This window comes from Notamacropus eugenii, chromosome 3, assembly GCF_028372415.1.
Source record: "Notamacropus eugenii isolate mMacEug1 chromosome 3, mMacEug1.pri_v2, whole genome shotgun sequence".
Lineage (NCBI taxonomy): Eukaryota > Metazoa > Chordata > Mammalia > Diprotodontia > Macropodidae > Notamacropus > Notamacropus eugenii.
The window spans coordinates 166138464-166154444 of NC_092874.1; the positions used below are offsets into that span (position 1 = coordinate 166138464).

The 15981-nt window shown below is 36.6% G+C and overlaps 1 protein-coding gene and 1 long non-coding RNA gene across 3 annotated transcripts in view; one reads left to right on the top strand and one right to left on the bottom strand.

Moving 5' to 3' along the window:
- Nucleotides 1-15981, bottom strand: part of ELAPOR2 (endosome-lysosome associated apoptosis and autophagy regulator family member 2) — a 203285-nt gene that overhangs the window by 53485 nt on the left and 133819 nt on the right. For both annotated transcript variants that reach the window (XM_072653231.1, XM_072653232.1), the window contains exons 9-12: nt 15218-15398; nt 13911-14039; nt 7530-7620; nt 6626-6728 (exon numbers count right to left, since the gene is read on the bottom strand). In XM_072653231.1, coding sequence (XP_072509332.1) covers nt 6626-6728; nt 7530-7620; nt 13911-14039; nt 15218-15398 — 504 coding nt within the window. The remainder of the gene's footprint in view (nt 1-6625; nt 6729-7529; nt 7621-13910; nt 14040-15217; nt 15399-15981) is intronic.
- LOC140533488 (uncharacterized) lies at nt 12306-13950 on the top strand. Its single transcript, XR_011976940.1, has 3 exons — nt 12306-12436; nt 12638-12716; nt 13845-13950. It is a non-coding gene; the product is annotated as an uncharacterized lncRNA (long non-coding RNA).

Consider the following 15981-nt stretch of genomic DNA (forward strand, 5'->3'; position numbering starts at 1 on the left):
AGAGGTCAGCATTGAGACTGTACTCACATCTGAAACTGCAGAAGGGAATATGAACTGATCACAAGCTCAAAGAGCATTCATGGAAGAGCTGAAGAAGGATTTTAAAAGCCAAATTAGAGAAATAGAAGAAAAACTGGCCAATGATTTTAAAAATTTTGGAAAAAGAAATCACAGAAGAATTTAAAAGGAAAATTGGACAAAAGGAAAAGGAAGTATAACACCTAACAGGAGAAAATAACTCCTTAAAAGGAAAAATTGGACAAATGGAAAAGAAGATGCAAAAGCTAACTGAAGAAAACAATTTGATAAAAATTATAATTGGGCAAGTAGAAGCTAATGACTCTATGAGACATCAAGAATCAGTCAAACAAAATCAAAAGAATGAAAAGATAGAAGAAAATGTAAAATGTCTAATTGGAAAAGCAACTGACCTGGAAAACAGATCCAGGAGAGAAAATTTAAGAATTATTGGTCTACCAGAAAGCCATGATAAAAAAAAGTCTGGACAATATCTTCCAAGAAATCATCAAGGAAAACTTCCCCAAAGTCCTAGAACCAGAGGGCAAAATAGTCATTGAAAGAATCCATCATTCATCTCCTCAAAGAGATCCCAAACTAAAAACACCAAGGAATATTGTTGCCAAATTCCAGAACTATTAAGTGAAGGAGAAAATACTGCAGGCAGCCAGAAAGAAACAATTCAAATATCAAGGAACTACAGTCAGGATCACACAGGCCTTTGCAGCTTCTACATTAAAAGGCTGAAGGAATTGGAATATGATATTCCATAAGGCAAAGGAGCTGGGACTACAATTAAGGATCAATTACCCAGCAAAGGTGAGCATAATATTTCAGGCAAAGAGATTGACATCCAATGAAATAAGGGATTTCCAGACCTTCATGAGAAAAAGGTCAGAGCTCAAAAGAAAATTCGATCTTCAAATACAAGTCTCAAGAGAGGCATAAAGAGGTAAACAGGGGGAAAAACTTGTTATTCAACATGGGCAAATTGTTTACATCCCTATAAGGAAAGATAATACTTGCTAATCTTGAGAATGGTATATTTATCATGATACATAAAAAGGATATACATGGATAGAGGGAGTGGTTATAAAGTAAATGATATGGTGATAAAAATGTAATTTGAGGGTGCAAAGGGATTGTAACAGGAGACATGCAAAGGAGGAGGCAGAAAATGGCAAATTACATCACAGGAAGAGGCACAAAAATATATTACAGTAGAGAGAAAGAGGGGAGGGAGATGAGCACAGTTTGAGATTTACCCTCATCTGATTTGTTTCAAGGAGGGAACAACAAACTCAGTTAAGTATAGAAATTTAACTAGCTCTATGGGCAGTAGAAGGGGAAAGGGGAAAGAACAGGGAGGGGAGGGTAAAAGGGAGGGAAGAAGTTAGGAAAAAGGGGAATAAAAGGGAGTGGGGCTTAAAGAAGGAAGGGAAGACTGAGGGAGGCAGTGATCAAAAATTAAAACTATTTTGGAAGGAAGGGAGAAGACAGAACTAAAAGCACAAAGGGAGGGAAAGACACAGATAGTAATCATAACAGTGAATGTGAATGGGATGAACTCTCCTATAAAATGGAGATGGATAGCAGAATGGATTAAAAACCATAATCTGACAATATGTTGTTTACAAGAAACACATTCAAAATGGGGGGATACACACAGGGTAAAGGTAAAAGGTTGGAGCAGAATACATTGTGCTTCACCTAATGCAAAAAAAAAGCAGGGGTAGCAATCCTAATCTCAGACAAAGCAAAAGCAGAAATAGATCTAATGAAAAGAGATAAGGAAGGAAAATATATCCTGCTAAAAGGCACCATAGACAACAAAGCAATATCATTACTAAACATATATGCTCCAAGTGGTATAGCATCCAAATTCTTAGAGGAGAAGTTAAGGGAGTTGCAGGAAGAAATGTGGATCAAAACTATACCAGTGGGGGACCTCAACCTCTCCCTCTCTGAACTTGATAAATCTAACCTCAAAATAAACAAGAAAGAAGTTAAGGAGGTGAATAAAACTCTGGATAAGGTAGATATGATAGATCTCTGTAGAAAACTGAATGGTGATAGAAAGGAATATACCTTTTTCTCAGTGGTACATGGCCACATATACAAAAATTGATCATGTACTAGGACATAAAACCTTACAATCCAGTGCAGAAAGGCAGAGATAGTCAATACATCCTTCTCAGATCATAATGTAATAAAAATTACATGTAATACAAGGCCATGGAAAGATAGACCAAAAATTAATTGGAAACTAAATAATCTAATCCTAAAGAATGAGTGTGTTAAACAACAAATCATAGAAACAATCAACAACTTCATAAAAGAGAATGAGACAACCTACCAAATCTTATGGGATACTGCAAAAGCAGTTCTTAGGGGAAGTTTTATATATTTGAATTCCTACATGAATAAAATAGAGAAAGAGGAAATCAACGAATTGGGCATGCAGCTGAAAAAGCTACAAAAAGGACAAACTGAAAATCCCCAAGTAAATACTAAATTAGAAACACTAAAAACCAAAAGAGAAATTACTAAAATTGAAATTAAGAAAACTATTGACCTAATAGTAAATAAAAGTAAGAGTAGGTTTTATGAAAAAACTAATAAAATTGATAAACCTTTGGTAAATTTCATTAAAAAAAGAAGAAAACCAAATTACCAATATCAAAAATGAAAAGGGCAAACTAACCTCCAATGAGGAGGAAATTAAAACAATAATTTGAAATTACTTTTTCCAGCTGTATGCCCATAAATTTGACAATCTAAATGAGATGAATGATTATTTTAAAAAATATAAATTGCCCAGATTAACAGAAGAGGAAGTTGAATACTTAAATAACCCCATCTCAGAAAAAGATATTGAATAAGCCATCAAGAAACTCCCTAGGAAAAAATCTCTAGGGCCATATGGATTCACAAGTGAATTCTATCAAACATTTAAAGAACAGTTAATTCCAATACTATATAGACTATTTGGGAAAATTGGGGAAGAAGGAGTTCTACCAAATTCTTTTCATGATACAAATATGGTTCTGATATCTAAACCAGGAAGAGCCCAAATAGAAAGAAAATTATAGACCAATTTCTCTAATGAATATAGATGCAAAAATTTTAAATAAGATATTACCAAAAAGAATGTAGCAACTTATGACAAGGATAATACATTATGATCAGGTAGGATTTATACCAAGAATGCAGGGCTGGTTCAATATTAAGAAAACTATTAGCATTATTGATCATATCAACAACAAAACTAACAGAAAACACATGATTATCTCAACAGATGCAGAAAAAGCTTTTGACAAAATACAACACCCATTCCTACTGAAAACACTGAAGAGCACAGGAATAAATGGAATTTTCCATAAAATAATAAGCAGTATCTACCTAAAACGTTCAGCAGGCATTACATGCAATGGGGATAAGCTAGATGAATTTCCATTAAGATCAGGGGTGAAACAAGGATATCCATTATCACCACTATTATTCAATATGGTACTAGAAATGTTAGCTGTATTAACAAGAGAAGAAAAAGAAATTGAAAGAATTAGAATAGATAAAGAAGAAACTAAGTTATCACTCTTTGCAGATGATATAATGATATATTTAGAGAATCCCAGAGAATCAAGTAAAAAACTACTTGAAATAATAAACCACTTTGGCAAAGTTTCAGGTTATAAAATAAACCCACATAAAACATCTGCATTTCTGTATATTACTAATAAAGTCCAACAGCAAGAGATAGGAAGAAAAATTCCATTTAAGGGTACAGTAGACACTATGAAATATTTGGGAGTCTACCTGCCAAAACAAACCCAGAGATTATATGAACACAACTACAAAACACTTTTCGCACAAATGAAGTCAGATCTAAGTAAGTGGAAAAACATCAGCTGCTCGTGGGTAAGCCAAGCTAATATAATAAAAATGACAATTCTACCTAAATTAATTTACTTATTCAGTGCTATACCAATCAAACTACCAGATAATTATTTTCTACAGCTAGAAAGATATCAAAATTCATCTGGAAGAACAACAGGTCCAGAATACCAATGGAACAAATGAAAAGAAATGCTAGGGAAGATGGTCTAGCCCTACCACATCTCATATTGTATTATAAAGCAGCAATAATCAAAACCACTTGGTACTGGCTAAGAAACAGAGAGGTAGACCAGTGGAATAGCTTAGGTACTCAAGACACAGTAGTCAATCAATATAGCAATCTACTGTTTGATAAACCCAAGGAACCCAGCTTCGGGGATAAGAACTCACTGTTTGACAAAAATTGCTGGGAAAATTGGATAACAGCATGGCAGAAACTGGGCATAGGTCAATGCCTGACACCATACACAAGAATAAAGTCCAAATGGGTGCATGATCTAGGTAGAAAGATTGACACTATAAACAAATTAGGGGAGCAAGGAATGATGTATTTGTCAGATTTATAGAGACTGGAGAAATTTTTGACTAAACAAGAGATAGAAAACATTATGAAAGTCAAAATGGATAATTTTTATTACATTACATTGAAAAGTTTTTGCACAAACAAACCCAATGCAACCAAGATTAGGAGAGAAGCAGAAAACTGGAAAAGAATTTTTGCAACTAGTATCTGTGATAAAGTCCTCATTTCTAAAATACAGAGAGAACTGATTCAAATGTACAAGAATACAAGTCATTCCCCAGTTGATAAATGGTCAAAGGATATGAGCAGGCAGTTTTCAGAGGAAGAAATTAAAGTTATCTATGGTCATATGAAAAAATTCTCTAAATCACTATTGATTAGAGAGATGTCAGTCAAAACAACTCTGAGGTACCACATTGCACCTATCAGATTGGCTAACATGACAAAACAGGAAGATGATCAATGCTGGAAAAGATGTGGGAGAGTTGGAACACTAGTTCATTTTTGGAGCTGATTCAATCATTCTGGACAGCAATTTGGAACTATGCCCAAAGGGCTACAAAAGTGTGCATACCCTTTGACTCAGCAATGTTGCTTCTAGGACTGCATCTCAAAGACATCATAAAAATGGGAAAGGGTCCCACATGTACAAAAATATTTATAGCAGCTGTCTTTGTTGTGGCCAAAAACTGGAAATCAAGGGGATGCCCATCAACTGGGGAATGACTGAACAAGTTGTAGTATATGAATGTAATGGAATACTATTGTGCTATAAGAAATGATGAACTGAAAGACTTCAGAGAGGCCTGGAAAGACTTATATGAACTGATACTGAGTGACAGAAGTCGAACCAGGAGAACTTTGTACACAGCAACACCCACAGTGTGCGAGTAATATTTTTGGTAGACTTAGTCCTTCATAGCAATACAAGAACCTAACAAATTCCCAATGGAGGCAAAATGCCTTCTACATGCAGAGAAGGAACTATGGAATTGGATCGTAGAATGAAGCAGACCATTTTCTTTTGTGTTATGTATTGTTTTGTTTCGTTTTGTTTTATGGCTTCTCCCATTCATTTTAATTCTTCTATTCAACATGACTATGGTGAAATTGTATTTAATAGGAATGTATGTGTGGAACCTATTTTAAGATTGCCAGCTGTCTTTGGGAGGGAGTGGGGAGGAAGAGGGAAAAGAGGGGGAGGAAAAAGAGGGAGAGTGAGGGGGAAAAAATCTAAGATATATGGAAGTGATTATAGAACACTGAAAACAAATAAAATAATTATAAAAATGAATAAGTAAATAAATTGAATAGCAGAAGTATTTCTAAGACTAATAAAAAAATAAAATGAAAGGAATCTCTGCTCTTAAACTTCTCTACTAAACAGCTATGATCTTTTTTGGTTGAACAGATGATCACAAATCTTTGCTATATTGACTGCAAACAACTGAAAAACTGAATCAAAATATAGCCTTAGTTAATCTAACAAATTATTATCCTTCACAAAAAAAAAAATCCCACTGATTTATGAATTTGGCATCATTAGTCATAACACAGATACATTGACCAATGACCATCTTCTGCCTGATATTCATTAAAGAAAGTGAAATGAGCAGATTATGCCCAATATAATGTATCTGTCCTCCACCTCATAGCTGAGACATATGTACTTTGAACTGAAAGATGCCAAGTTTGCTCTGACTTCCACGATGGAGAACAATGACCTTTGTTGGCTTCTTTAATACTCCCTACTCTCTAGTTCTATCCTCCATTCATTTTACTTCTCATTTTGGTGCTCTTATTTTTATCTCTACTTAATTATATCGTTCCACCCACATTCACTTCTATCTTTCAGACTTCTGATGTGAGTGTGGGTTGGGGTGCAGCAAAGAGAGCAGGAGGCAAAGCAGGCAGGAGAGAACTATCCTCTTATGTTTTCTATTTTTTCCACTAGAGGTGCAAGGCTATTAGTGACTTTTAGCTCTTTTGTAATTCTAAAATTGACTCACACATGAATGGTACTTTTATCACTGAAAAGATGCAGTCCCAATTTTGGAAAATACCAAGAAAAACAGAAAATTTAAAAAACATGAGTTCTTCTGAATATTTGAATAGCAATGAAATTCCCACTTGAAATATAGTAGCAAGCTGAGTCATGTGCTATGGAAAGATGCTCTTTTCACTCACCACCATGAAGTACAGCACACAATCTGCTGAACAGATGGTCTCAAAAATAAAACTTATCCTTCCGAGTTCAGAACCTGTGGCTCCTGTCATGGATGTTGGAGGCCTATTTCCCAAAGCAGAAAGGCAATATTTACAATGTGTTCCCAATACAATTTGCAGACAAATTGGGCTCGAGTTTTTAGTGAAAATGAAAGCCAAAAGTTTCAGCTCCATTGACCTCCTGCTGTTATTCATTCCATTTCTGCCTCTTGCTGTGTTTAGTGCAAATAGTAAAAGAGAGTACCATAGATATCCATGGCAAAATGTGGCTGTTTGCCATTCTTAGTACAAATGATACCATCACACATTGAAACATCTAAAAACATAATCATGGGATAAAGCTCCTCTGACCTCTGACATAAATGCCTACCATCCACAAATTGGCACCAACTGATTTACACAGGATGCCATCATAATTTAAAGGCAGAGTTGAGGAAACTAAAAGAAATATAATATTCTTTTAAAATATATAACATTCTTTTAGTTAGCTTTAACCAATAACTCACTCTCCATCTCTAAAGCATTAACAAATTCTTGTTACTACAGCATTTTAGACATAATATTCCAGCTGTTACTTCCTGGAATTAAATAATGACTAAGGTAGAACTAATAGTTAAAACAGTCTCTGATCATCAGTCCTACAAAATACTTTGTAAATAATTATCTTGTGGTTGATACTATTTCTCAATAATTTTAGTTAATAGTCATTTAACTAACAAATTTGATTTATAATTAATGATTTCAATTAGTAATACTGTATTATATTACAATATTCATGCATATAAAGAATTTTCTCTTTCAAATATTCCTAGGGCAAATAATACAAAAATTCTTAAAGGCAGTGAATCAGAGTGATTTTCCTTACTTAAATCCTGGGATATGCAAGTTTAAGATCAGATAATCATTATCCGAGCCTCCTGCCCCACTCTGGATATGGTCTCCAGCTACCTCCCAACCTGCAAATATAAACATCAAATACAGAATCTCATTAAGAAGAATGAAATGTAGAATTATATACAGTAGATAGCATGAGCCTTGGAGTCAGGAATATCTCAGTTCAAGATCTGTCACTGACACATGCTGGCTATGAATCTGTGAAACTCTCTAAGACTACTGGCTGCCAAAAACTTATGTATATTGGCATAAATGGAGAGACATTTCCCCCCTAAGTTTCCTAGACTGAAGGCATCCCATATCTCGATCACAAATCTCCAAATAGCATAAGAACAGTAGAACCAAATCATATATTATTTTACAGATTTTCTAAATGTTTTCCTTATAATAACCCTATGAGACAGATTTTTAATTTTTTTTTAATTTAACGAACATTGGTTAAGCACCTACTATGTGTCGGGTACCATATGAGAAGCTTTACAAATATGATCTCTTAATCCTCTCAACAAACCTGAGAGGTAGATGTTATTATCCTAACTTTACAAAAGAGGAAACTGAGGCAATCAGTGACTGGGTGACTTACCCAGAGTCATACAACTACCAGTATCTATCTAATGCACCATCTGACCGTTTCTCATAGACAATACCAGTATTACTATTCATGTTTTACAGAAGAAACAGAGGCTTTCAAAGTTTTAGCGAACTGTCCAACATTTCCCGGTAAGTTAAGTGACAAAGTTTCTACTCAAACTTGGGTCTGAATGCAATGGTCTTTTCACTAATCATTTAGAAAAACAGCCAACATATTCATCATAGAATGTTAGAGCTAAAGGTACACTAGCTATAGAGATCATTTAGTCCAACCCCATTTTGCAGATGAGGAAACTGAGGAACAGAGAGGTAAAGTGAACAATGCAAGGTCACAAAGCTGTGGCAGAAGTAGGATTAGCATGCAGGTTTCTTTATTCCCAGATCACAGGTAAAATTACTCTTTCCTTCTGCCACTTCTTATCAAATAAATGCACAATTTTTAAAAAATAAAACTTCCTACCAAAAATTCATTTCTACATATTTAATGTTCTCCTGCAATGGCTTCAAATGAGGTTAAAAAGATCATCAACAGTCATGAGACTCAAAGTTAACAACTCCCAAAAGGGAAGTGCTACTCAACCTCAGCTGCAAATTAAATGCTGTGTTAAAAGGCTCCGTGATACCAGCCAAGATGCTTCTTTGCAAAATTCCCTATGAGAAAACAGCTGAAGGTTTGTTCTTTAGAAAAGAAAAATCTTTAATTAGAAAGCTAATAATTCTGTTCCTCCATAAAGCCTATGTTTTCTAAAGTAAAACAGATTTCTTTTCCAAATTCTAATATACTACACTGGAAATCTCACTCTACATCAGGCCTGCACAATATATGGCCCTCAGGCCGTTGGCCGCCCACAAAAAGATTTCAGGCAGCCCACAAAAAAAATGTAGAGGATATAAAAGAAAGTAAAGATGCAAGGAGTGTTTTGTCCCTGCCCCATTTAACCCATCTTCCTCTAATCACTATTGTGCCCATCATGTAACTCAGTGGGTGGGTTGCCACTGTGTGCTCTGTCCTGTTTGTCATGTAACCCATGGCAACGAACCTTCATATCTTTACTTGGAAAGTGAGCCACTAAAAACCTATCTGGTGCTGAAGAAGTTTAGCCTGTTTTAATTCTGGTGACTACCTTCTGCCAAGTTGGGCAGGTCTGCTCTAAATCAGAGGGGAAATTGGTGGTGGGGAAATTTGAAACTGTCTAGTGGATAAAGGGGAACAGGGATATTTAGCTGAGAGATAAATAACTGGGACTGGAAAGTCCTGTACTAGGCTGATGTATTGACTGGAGTCGGGCTGCCTAACAGTGGAGGGGAAGGGGTAAGGAGGGGGCCTATGTACAACCCATAAGGCCGCACTCAGCTACCATGCTCAAATCTGGAAAGGGAGGAATGAGGGGTAATGACCTGCACTTATACTGAGCTTTAGAGTTTACAGAGCTCTTTCCTCACAAAAATTCTGTTAGGTAAGAAGTACAAATACTAGGAACCCCAATTTACAGCTGAGGAAATAGAAGCTCAGAGATATTAACTGACTTGTTCCATAAACACACAGCTAATAAATGTAGAAGCCAGGACTGATTTTATTTCTTGACAAATAAATCCAGTGTTTATTTAACTATGTCAGGCTCCCAATACTAGAGGAGGGAAGGGAGGAGAGGAGGAGAGAGGGAAAGGGAGAGGGGGGAAGGCAAAGGAGAAGGAAGGAGGAGGAAAGAGGAGGGATAAAAAAAGGGAAAAGATGAGGAGGAAAGAGGAAGGAACAGGGAAGGAAGAGGGGGTACAAGGAAGGGGAAGGAGAGAAAGAGGAGGAGAGTGTGGGAGAAAGGGAGAAAAGGGAAAAGGGAGAATAAGGAAAGGGGAGGGGGGGGCAAAGAGGGGAGAAGGAGAGACAAAGTCAGACATAGAGAGACAGAGACAAAGACACAATAATGATCAAGACAAAGACAGACTGACAGACACAGAGGAACAGAGAGAGACAAAGAAAGATGGAGATAGACAGTCTGAGACAGAGAGAAACACACCAAAGAGACAGAGACTTGGAGAGAAGGAGATAAGAAAGGAAGGAGAATCAGAGACACCCAGAGAGAAATGGGCATGGGGTAGGGGGGAAAGAAGGAGAGAGAGGGAGGGGGGAGGGAGAAAACACCCTCCTTACAGAGCATGAGCGTGTTTCCTGCTTGGCTAACAAAATTGAGTAAGTCATAAAAGGTCCAGCTGGGCCACTGAGGATCTCCTAGTCTGTTCAGGTTGCTCAAAGTTGATAAGAGGAAAAATTGAGAGGAAAACAAAAACATTAGCATTTAGAACAGGATAATTAATGGGGAAAGACAGTCAGGTATGTGTATAACAAAGTAACACAAAGACTGCTCAGCCAATATATGTATTTGATCTTATATCAAGTTCATTAAAACATAGCTATCAATGCAATGCAAGGCAGGTCATGTAAGAGCTCAAGAACACTGGAGTTTTCTCCCACAACTATTACTCCCTTCACCTTATTTCTGCTTCCTATGACACAGCAGATAAGCTAGAAGGTGAGCTGCTTCTATGTCCCACTACAGAAGGTCCTGGAGCCACTATAAAACTTGTCTTCTCCAAATTTCCAAATGAATACTTTCAAGCTTTAGGCTGTTCTGTATAAAGTCCTTAATAATCTGGACATATCTAATTGGTGCCCACTTGTTTGGGCACTGGAGATATTATGGTAGATATTATGGTAGACTAAGTGAAAAGCTGCTGCCTATACAATAATAGGATAGGAATTGGGACTGGAACTGAGATTTCAATGGTATAGGGAAATCATGAGAACAGAAGCTCCTTCTACCAGACAGCATAATATATAACTGCAAGGGAGCATAGAGGGTAGTGAGGCTCTCATTATACAGACAAGAAAACTGAGGCTGATATCTTCTGTGTAAATTTATGAATTTAGACATGCCTAGAGACATGAAAAGTTAAGCTACTTACCCAAGATCTCACAGATAGTACGTAGCAGAGGCAAAATTTGAAACCAGGTATTCCTTATTTCAAGACCAGCTCTATACCCACTCTTATCATAATGGTTTATGCTTATGTAACACTTTACAAAGCACTTCAAATATACTGTCTCATTTGGTATTCACAACAATTCTATAAGGGAGGTTGGGGGGCAGCTAGGTGGTACAGTGGATAGAGCACCAGTGCAGGAGTCAGCAGGACCTGAGTTTAAATCTCATCTCAGACACTTGACACTCACTAGCTGTGTGACCTTGGGCAAGTCACTTAATCCCAATTGCCTCATCCAGGGTCATCTCCAGTCCTGATGAATATCTGGTCACTGGATTCAGATGGCTCTGGAGGAGAAGTGAGGCTGGTGACCTGCACAGCACTCCCTCACTCAAAACAAAGTCAAGTGCAAGTCATGTCATTATTTCTCTGATGGCATGGTCTTCTTCAGCAATGAAGGACGAACACACACATAAGGGAGGTACTATGGATATAAATATTGCCCTCATTTTATAGATGAGTAAATCTATTCATCCATAGGATACACATTTATTAAACACCTACTGTGTGCCAGGCATTGTACTGGGCAGCCAAAAAAAAAAAAAAGCCAGGACAGTATTGGGCTGCATTAAGAGAGCAAAAATTTTCAAAAATGAGGAAGTGAACATGGTCAGACCTTATCAGTAGTTCAGAGTAGCAACCATTTAAGAAGGCCACTGGTAAAATGGAGAGTGATTCAGAGGACAATCAAGGTGGTGAAGGGTCTTAGATCCATTTATGCAGGATCTATTGAAGGAAATACAGATATCTAACCTGGATAAGAGAGACCTCAGGGAGGACATGATAGCTATATTCAAGTATTTGAAGAGTTGTTCTTTTTGGCCCTAGAGAGCTGAATCAAAAGCCATGCAATGATATTTCAAAGATGGCTGCCTTGAGGTCAGAAAAAACTTCTTAACAATTAGAGCTGTCCAATGGGTCACCTCAGGAGATAGAAGGTTCTCCCTAGTGGAGGTTTTCAAGCAGAGGTGACCACTTGTTGAGGGCTTTATGATGAGGATATTATTTCTTGGATGAGCTCAACTAGAGAGTCACAAAGGTCCCTTCTACTTCTGAATTTCTATGACTTACTAACATAGTGTAATAAGTAGAATTCTGGACTGGAACTGAAAGAGACTCTAGTCTCCTAACTGTGTGATCATGAGTAAATCAAAACATCTCTGAGAACATTTTTTCTCATCAGTAAAATGTGGATACCTGCTTCACAGGGTTATTGGGAGGATAAGGACTAGACATTTGATTTTAAAGGTATAGGGAACTCTCTAGCAAGAAATAATTTCTGGCTGGGAGAATCGTGGATGGCAAATGGGGAAGATGCTATTTGAGTAGGCTCTTGAAAGACAAGTAATTAGCAGAGATGTGGGAGATGACATTCTGCACAGAAGAAAGTTTATTATGCACTTAAGAAATATTGGGTAATTTACTTTTGTTTCTGTTTTGTTTTCATAGGGTATCTGAAGGCAGAATAGTATAAAATAAGACTGGATATAAATATTGGAACAAGATAAAGGAGGGTCTTTCATATCAGGTAAGAAACCTGGACTTAATTTGGTAAACAATACAGAACCACAAAGGGCAGCTAGGTGGCACAGTAGATAGAGTGCCAGGCCTAGACTTGTGAAGACCTGAGTTCAAATTTAGCCCCAGACATTTACTTGCTGTGACCCTGGGTAAGTGATTTTACCTTGTTTACCTTGTCTTGTCTTTGTCCTTCGTTCTCAAAGAGGACCATGTCATCAAGATGATGACATGACTTGCAGCTGACTTCAATTTGGGGTGGCATGAGGGAGGGCTGTGCAAGGTCACCTCACCTTCTTCTCCTGAGTCATCTATGGCAAACCACTCTAGTATCTTCCTCAAAAGAACCCCAAATGAGGTCATAAAGACACTACTAAAACAATTGAACAATAATAAAGCAGAACTACAACGTTTTTGAGCAGCAGAGTGGTGATCATGTCTATAGGGGCAGAGATATTGAGAAAGGGATTAAATGTATAGCTTCGCTGACATAGAAAACTCTCAGGTAAGGAAAAGTCCCTCTATATCAATGCAGATCAGCACCTTCTCTGAAACAGTCTTTAAAAAGACTAGAACACCGAAAGGTTAACAGAATTGCCTTGGGTCACATAGGTAGTACATGTCAGAGACAAGATCTGAATTCAAATCTACCTTGTTCTAGGGCCAGGTATCTACCCACTATACCACTCAATCTCTTACAGAATTGTTGTGAGGAGCAAAAGGTATAAAGGATGTAAAGTGCTTTGTAAATTTTAAAGTTGTCCATAGATGTCTACAATTATTAATAACTGTTATTGATAAATTAATTACTAATATTAACAAAGTATTAAATATATTAGTCTGTTATTGAATTATTAAAATGATTAATAATTGTTATTAATGTCAGAACTGTGGTTCAAATTCAAGTCTTCTATTTGCAGTTAAAGTTCAATATTCTCTCCACTCCACCATTTCATTTCTTAAACACTCAGTTACCTACTCATACATATCACACCTATGAGAAAGTAAAGAAATTGGTTACCATGACAGGGAAAAAAATCATAGACCTTTGACCACAATATCCAGATTTGAAGTAAAAGAAAATAATATTAAGACCATTTTAAGTTCTTTCTCACCACAATTCAGTATGTTCATGCAGAGACGCACCAGAAAACAGCTGCCTGTGATTCCTGACTACAGCAAGAAGCTCTGGATTTGGACTCACCATTCATTCCATCACATTTTGAGTTTCCAACATTGAAGCAGGAGGTTTTCATATTGGCAGGCAAGATGTTCCACCATTTATATTCAAACCCCAGAGCAGGTTCTGTTCCTGCTGGGCATGGCTTACATTCTAGGGGAGACAAAGGTAGAGGAAAACAACAGTAACATGTTGTGACACTACTGAAAGTTCCCCTTCTTTCTTTCACCAACATCACTGATGATTCTTTAGCTTGAGGCTGGGGAGGGATGAAAAGGAGTAGGAGGAGAAGCTTCTAGAACCTCTTAAGCCCTTTTGGAGTCAATAACATTCCCAAAAAAAATCAATAAAAAAACCCTTAAAAATATCAAGATACACACACAAAAAAACCATATTTGTTCATAATCAAAAGGGAAATGACCAATGAGTGACTTTTAAAAAATATTTCCTCACTCAATTTCCACAAATTAATTCCTCTTCATACAAATAAAACCTAAACCATAAAAGTAGTCACCCCCCCTTAACATTTCAGCATTATTATTACTACCCTCCCACAACTAAGGAAGGACTTAACACTAAAATTAGTGGGATTTTCCTGTGAGTATCTGAAAACAAAAGTTTGTTCCACTGCCAAAACCTTCACACAATATCCCACTAAAAACCTAACACATTTAATGATACAACTTTACTTGTGGTACATGAAAGTGATACCATTTAAGACTGGATATTCACATCTTTAATATCTTTTTAATAAATAGTTATCATCTTCCTCCTTCTAAGTTGTTATTGATATGGGTTATTTTGACATGAAGGAGCTTTGATTTAAATACATCATTCAATTGACTTCAATTAAATTATCACTTATTAGGCAACTAATAAGTGCAAGGCACTGGGACCAAAGGAAAGACCTTCCATTAGAGCCAAAGGTTTTTAACCTGAGGTTTAGAAAGAAGAAAGAAAGAAGGAAAGAAGGATAGAAAGGGAGAAAGAAACAAAGAAAGGAGGGAAGAAGGATGGAAAGAAAGAAATGAGGAAAGAAAGAAACAAGGAAGGAAGGAAAGAAAAAGAAAGAAAGAGAAAAGAGAGGAAGAAAGAGAAGGAGGAAGGAAGTGAGGGAGGAAGAAAGAAAATTGTATTTCTATACAATTCATTTCATTTGTAATCTTATTTGTTCTACTTTATGTTTTTAAAAACATTTTTTTAAGAAAGCAGTGATAGGTTTCATCAGATTTGTGACACAGAGACATTTAGAACCCCTGCATTAGCTACAGATGATCTCCCATGAAAGAATTTCTGTAAAGATTGAATTCTGGGGAAAGCTAAATTCTTACCCTGCGTTCCATCTGAGAATGTTCCATGTGGGCAAGGAGTACAAGAAGATGAGCCATTATTATAAAATCCTGGGTTGCAGGGTGGACAATCCCTCTTCTCTCCAGAAGGGGGAAGCCTCACAGCATCTGGGAGGTCTTCTTGGCATATCTTGGGCTCTATCCATTTGTACATTATCTGTGTCTGTAAGAAGCACACAGGTCACATGTCAGGTCTCAATTATGTTAAAATCCCAAACACCTAAATGATCTCAGTGGAAACGTAGCTAGGACATATTACAGTAACCAACAGGCTGTGGATCACTGTACAAAGGCTGCCCGCTGGTCAGAAAACAATGAATATCAAGGAAGAAATGGGAAAAAGGAAATTTGGGCACCAGTTAGGAACATCAGTTTATAAATTGTGCTTCAGGGGTCTCTTTTTCCCTGATGATTTCAAGAAAATATTCTTCAATAAAATGCATCAGATATTACAGTAAGCATTTCATTGGTATTGTATTATTTCATAACAGAAATCAGTCACAGTCTAATACCTAATATTAAGTACACAAACAGGAGATGGGAGGTAGAACATTTCTTTCACTTAGAGGCATCTGGGGATGGGGAGTTTTTCTTTCATTCTTTGGCACAGACAAAAAACCAAAGTATTTACATGTGTATTTTTAATAAATCAATTATATTATTAATGCATTTACCAAGCTCATCTTTCATAAGGTAATGTGATTTAACTTTTTTCTTTGACTTGATAGTCATTCCATTTTTTTAAA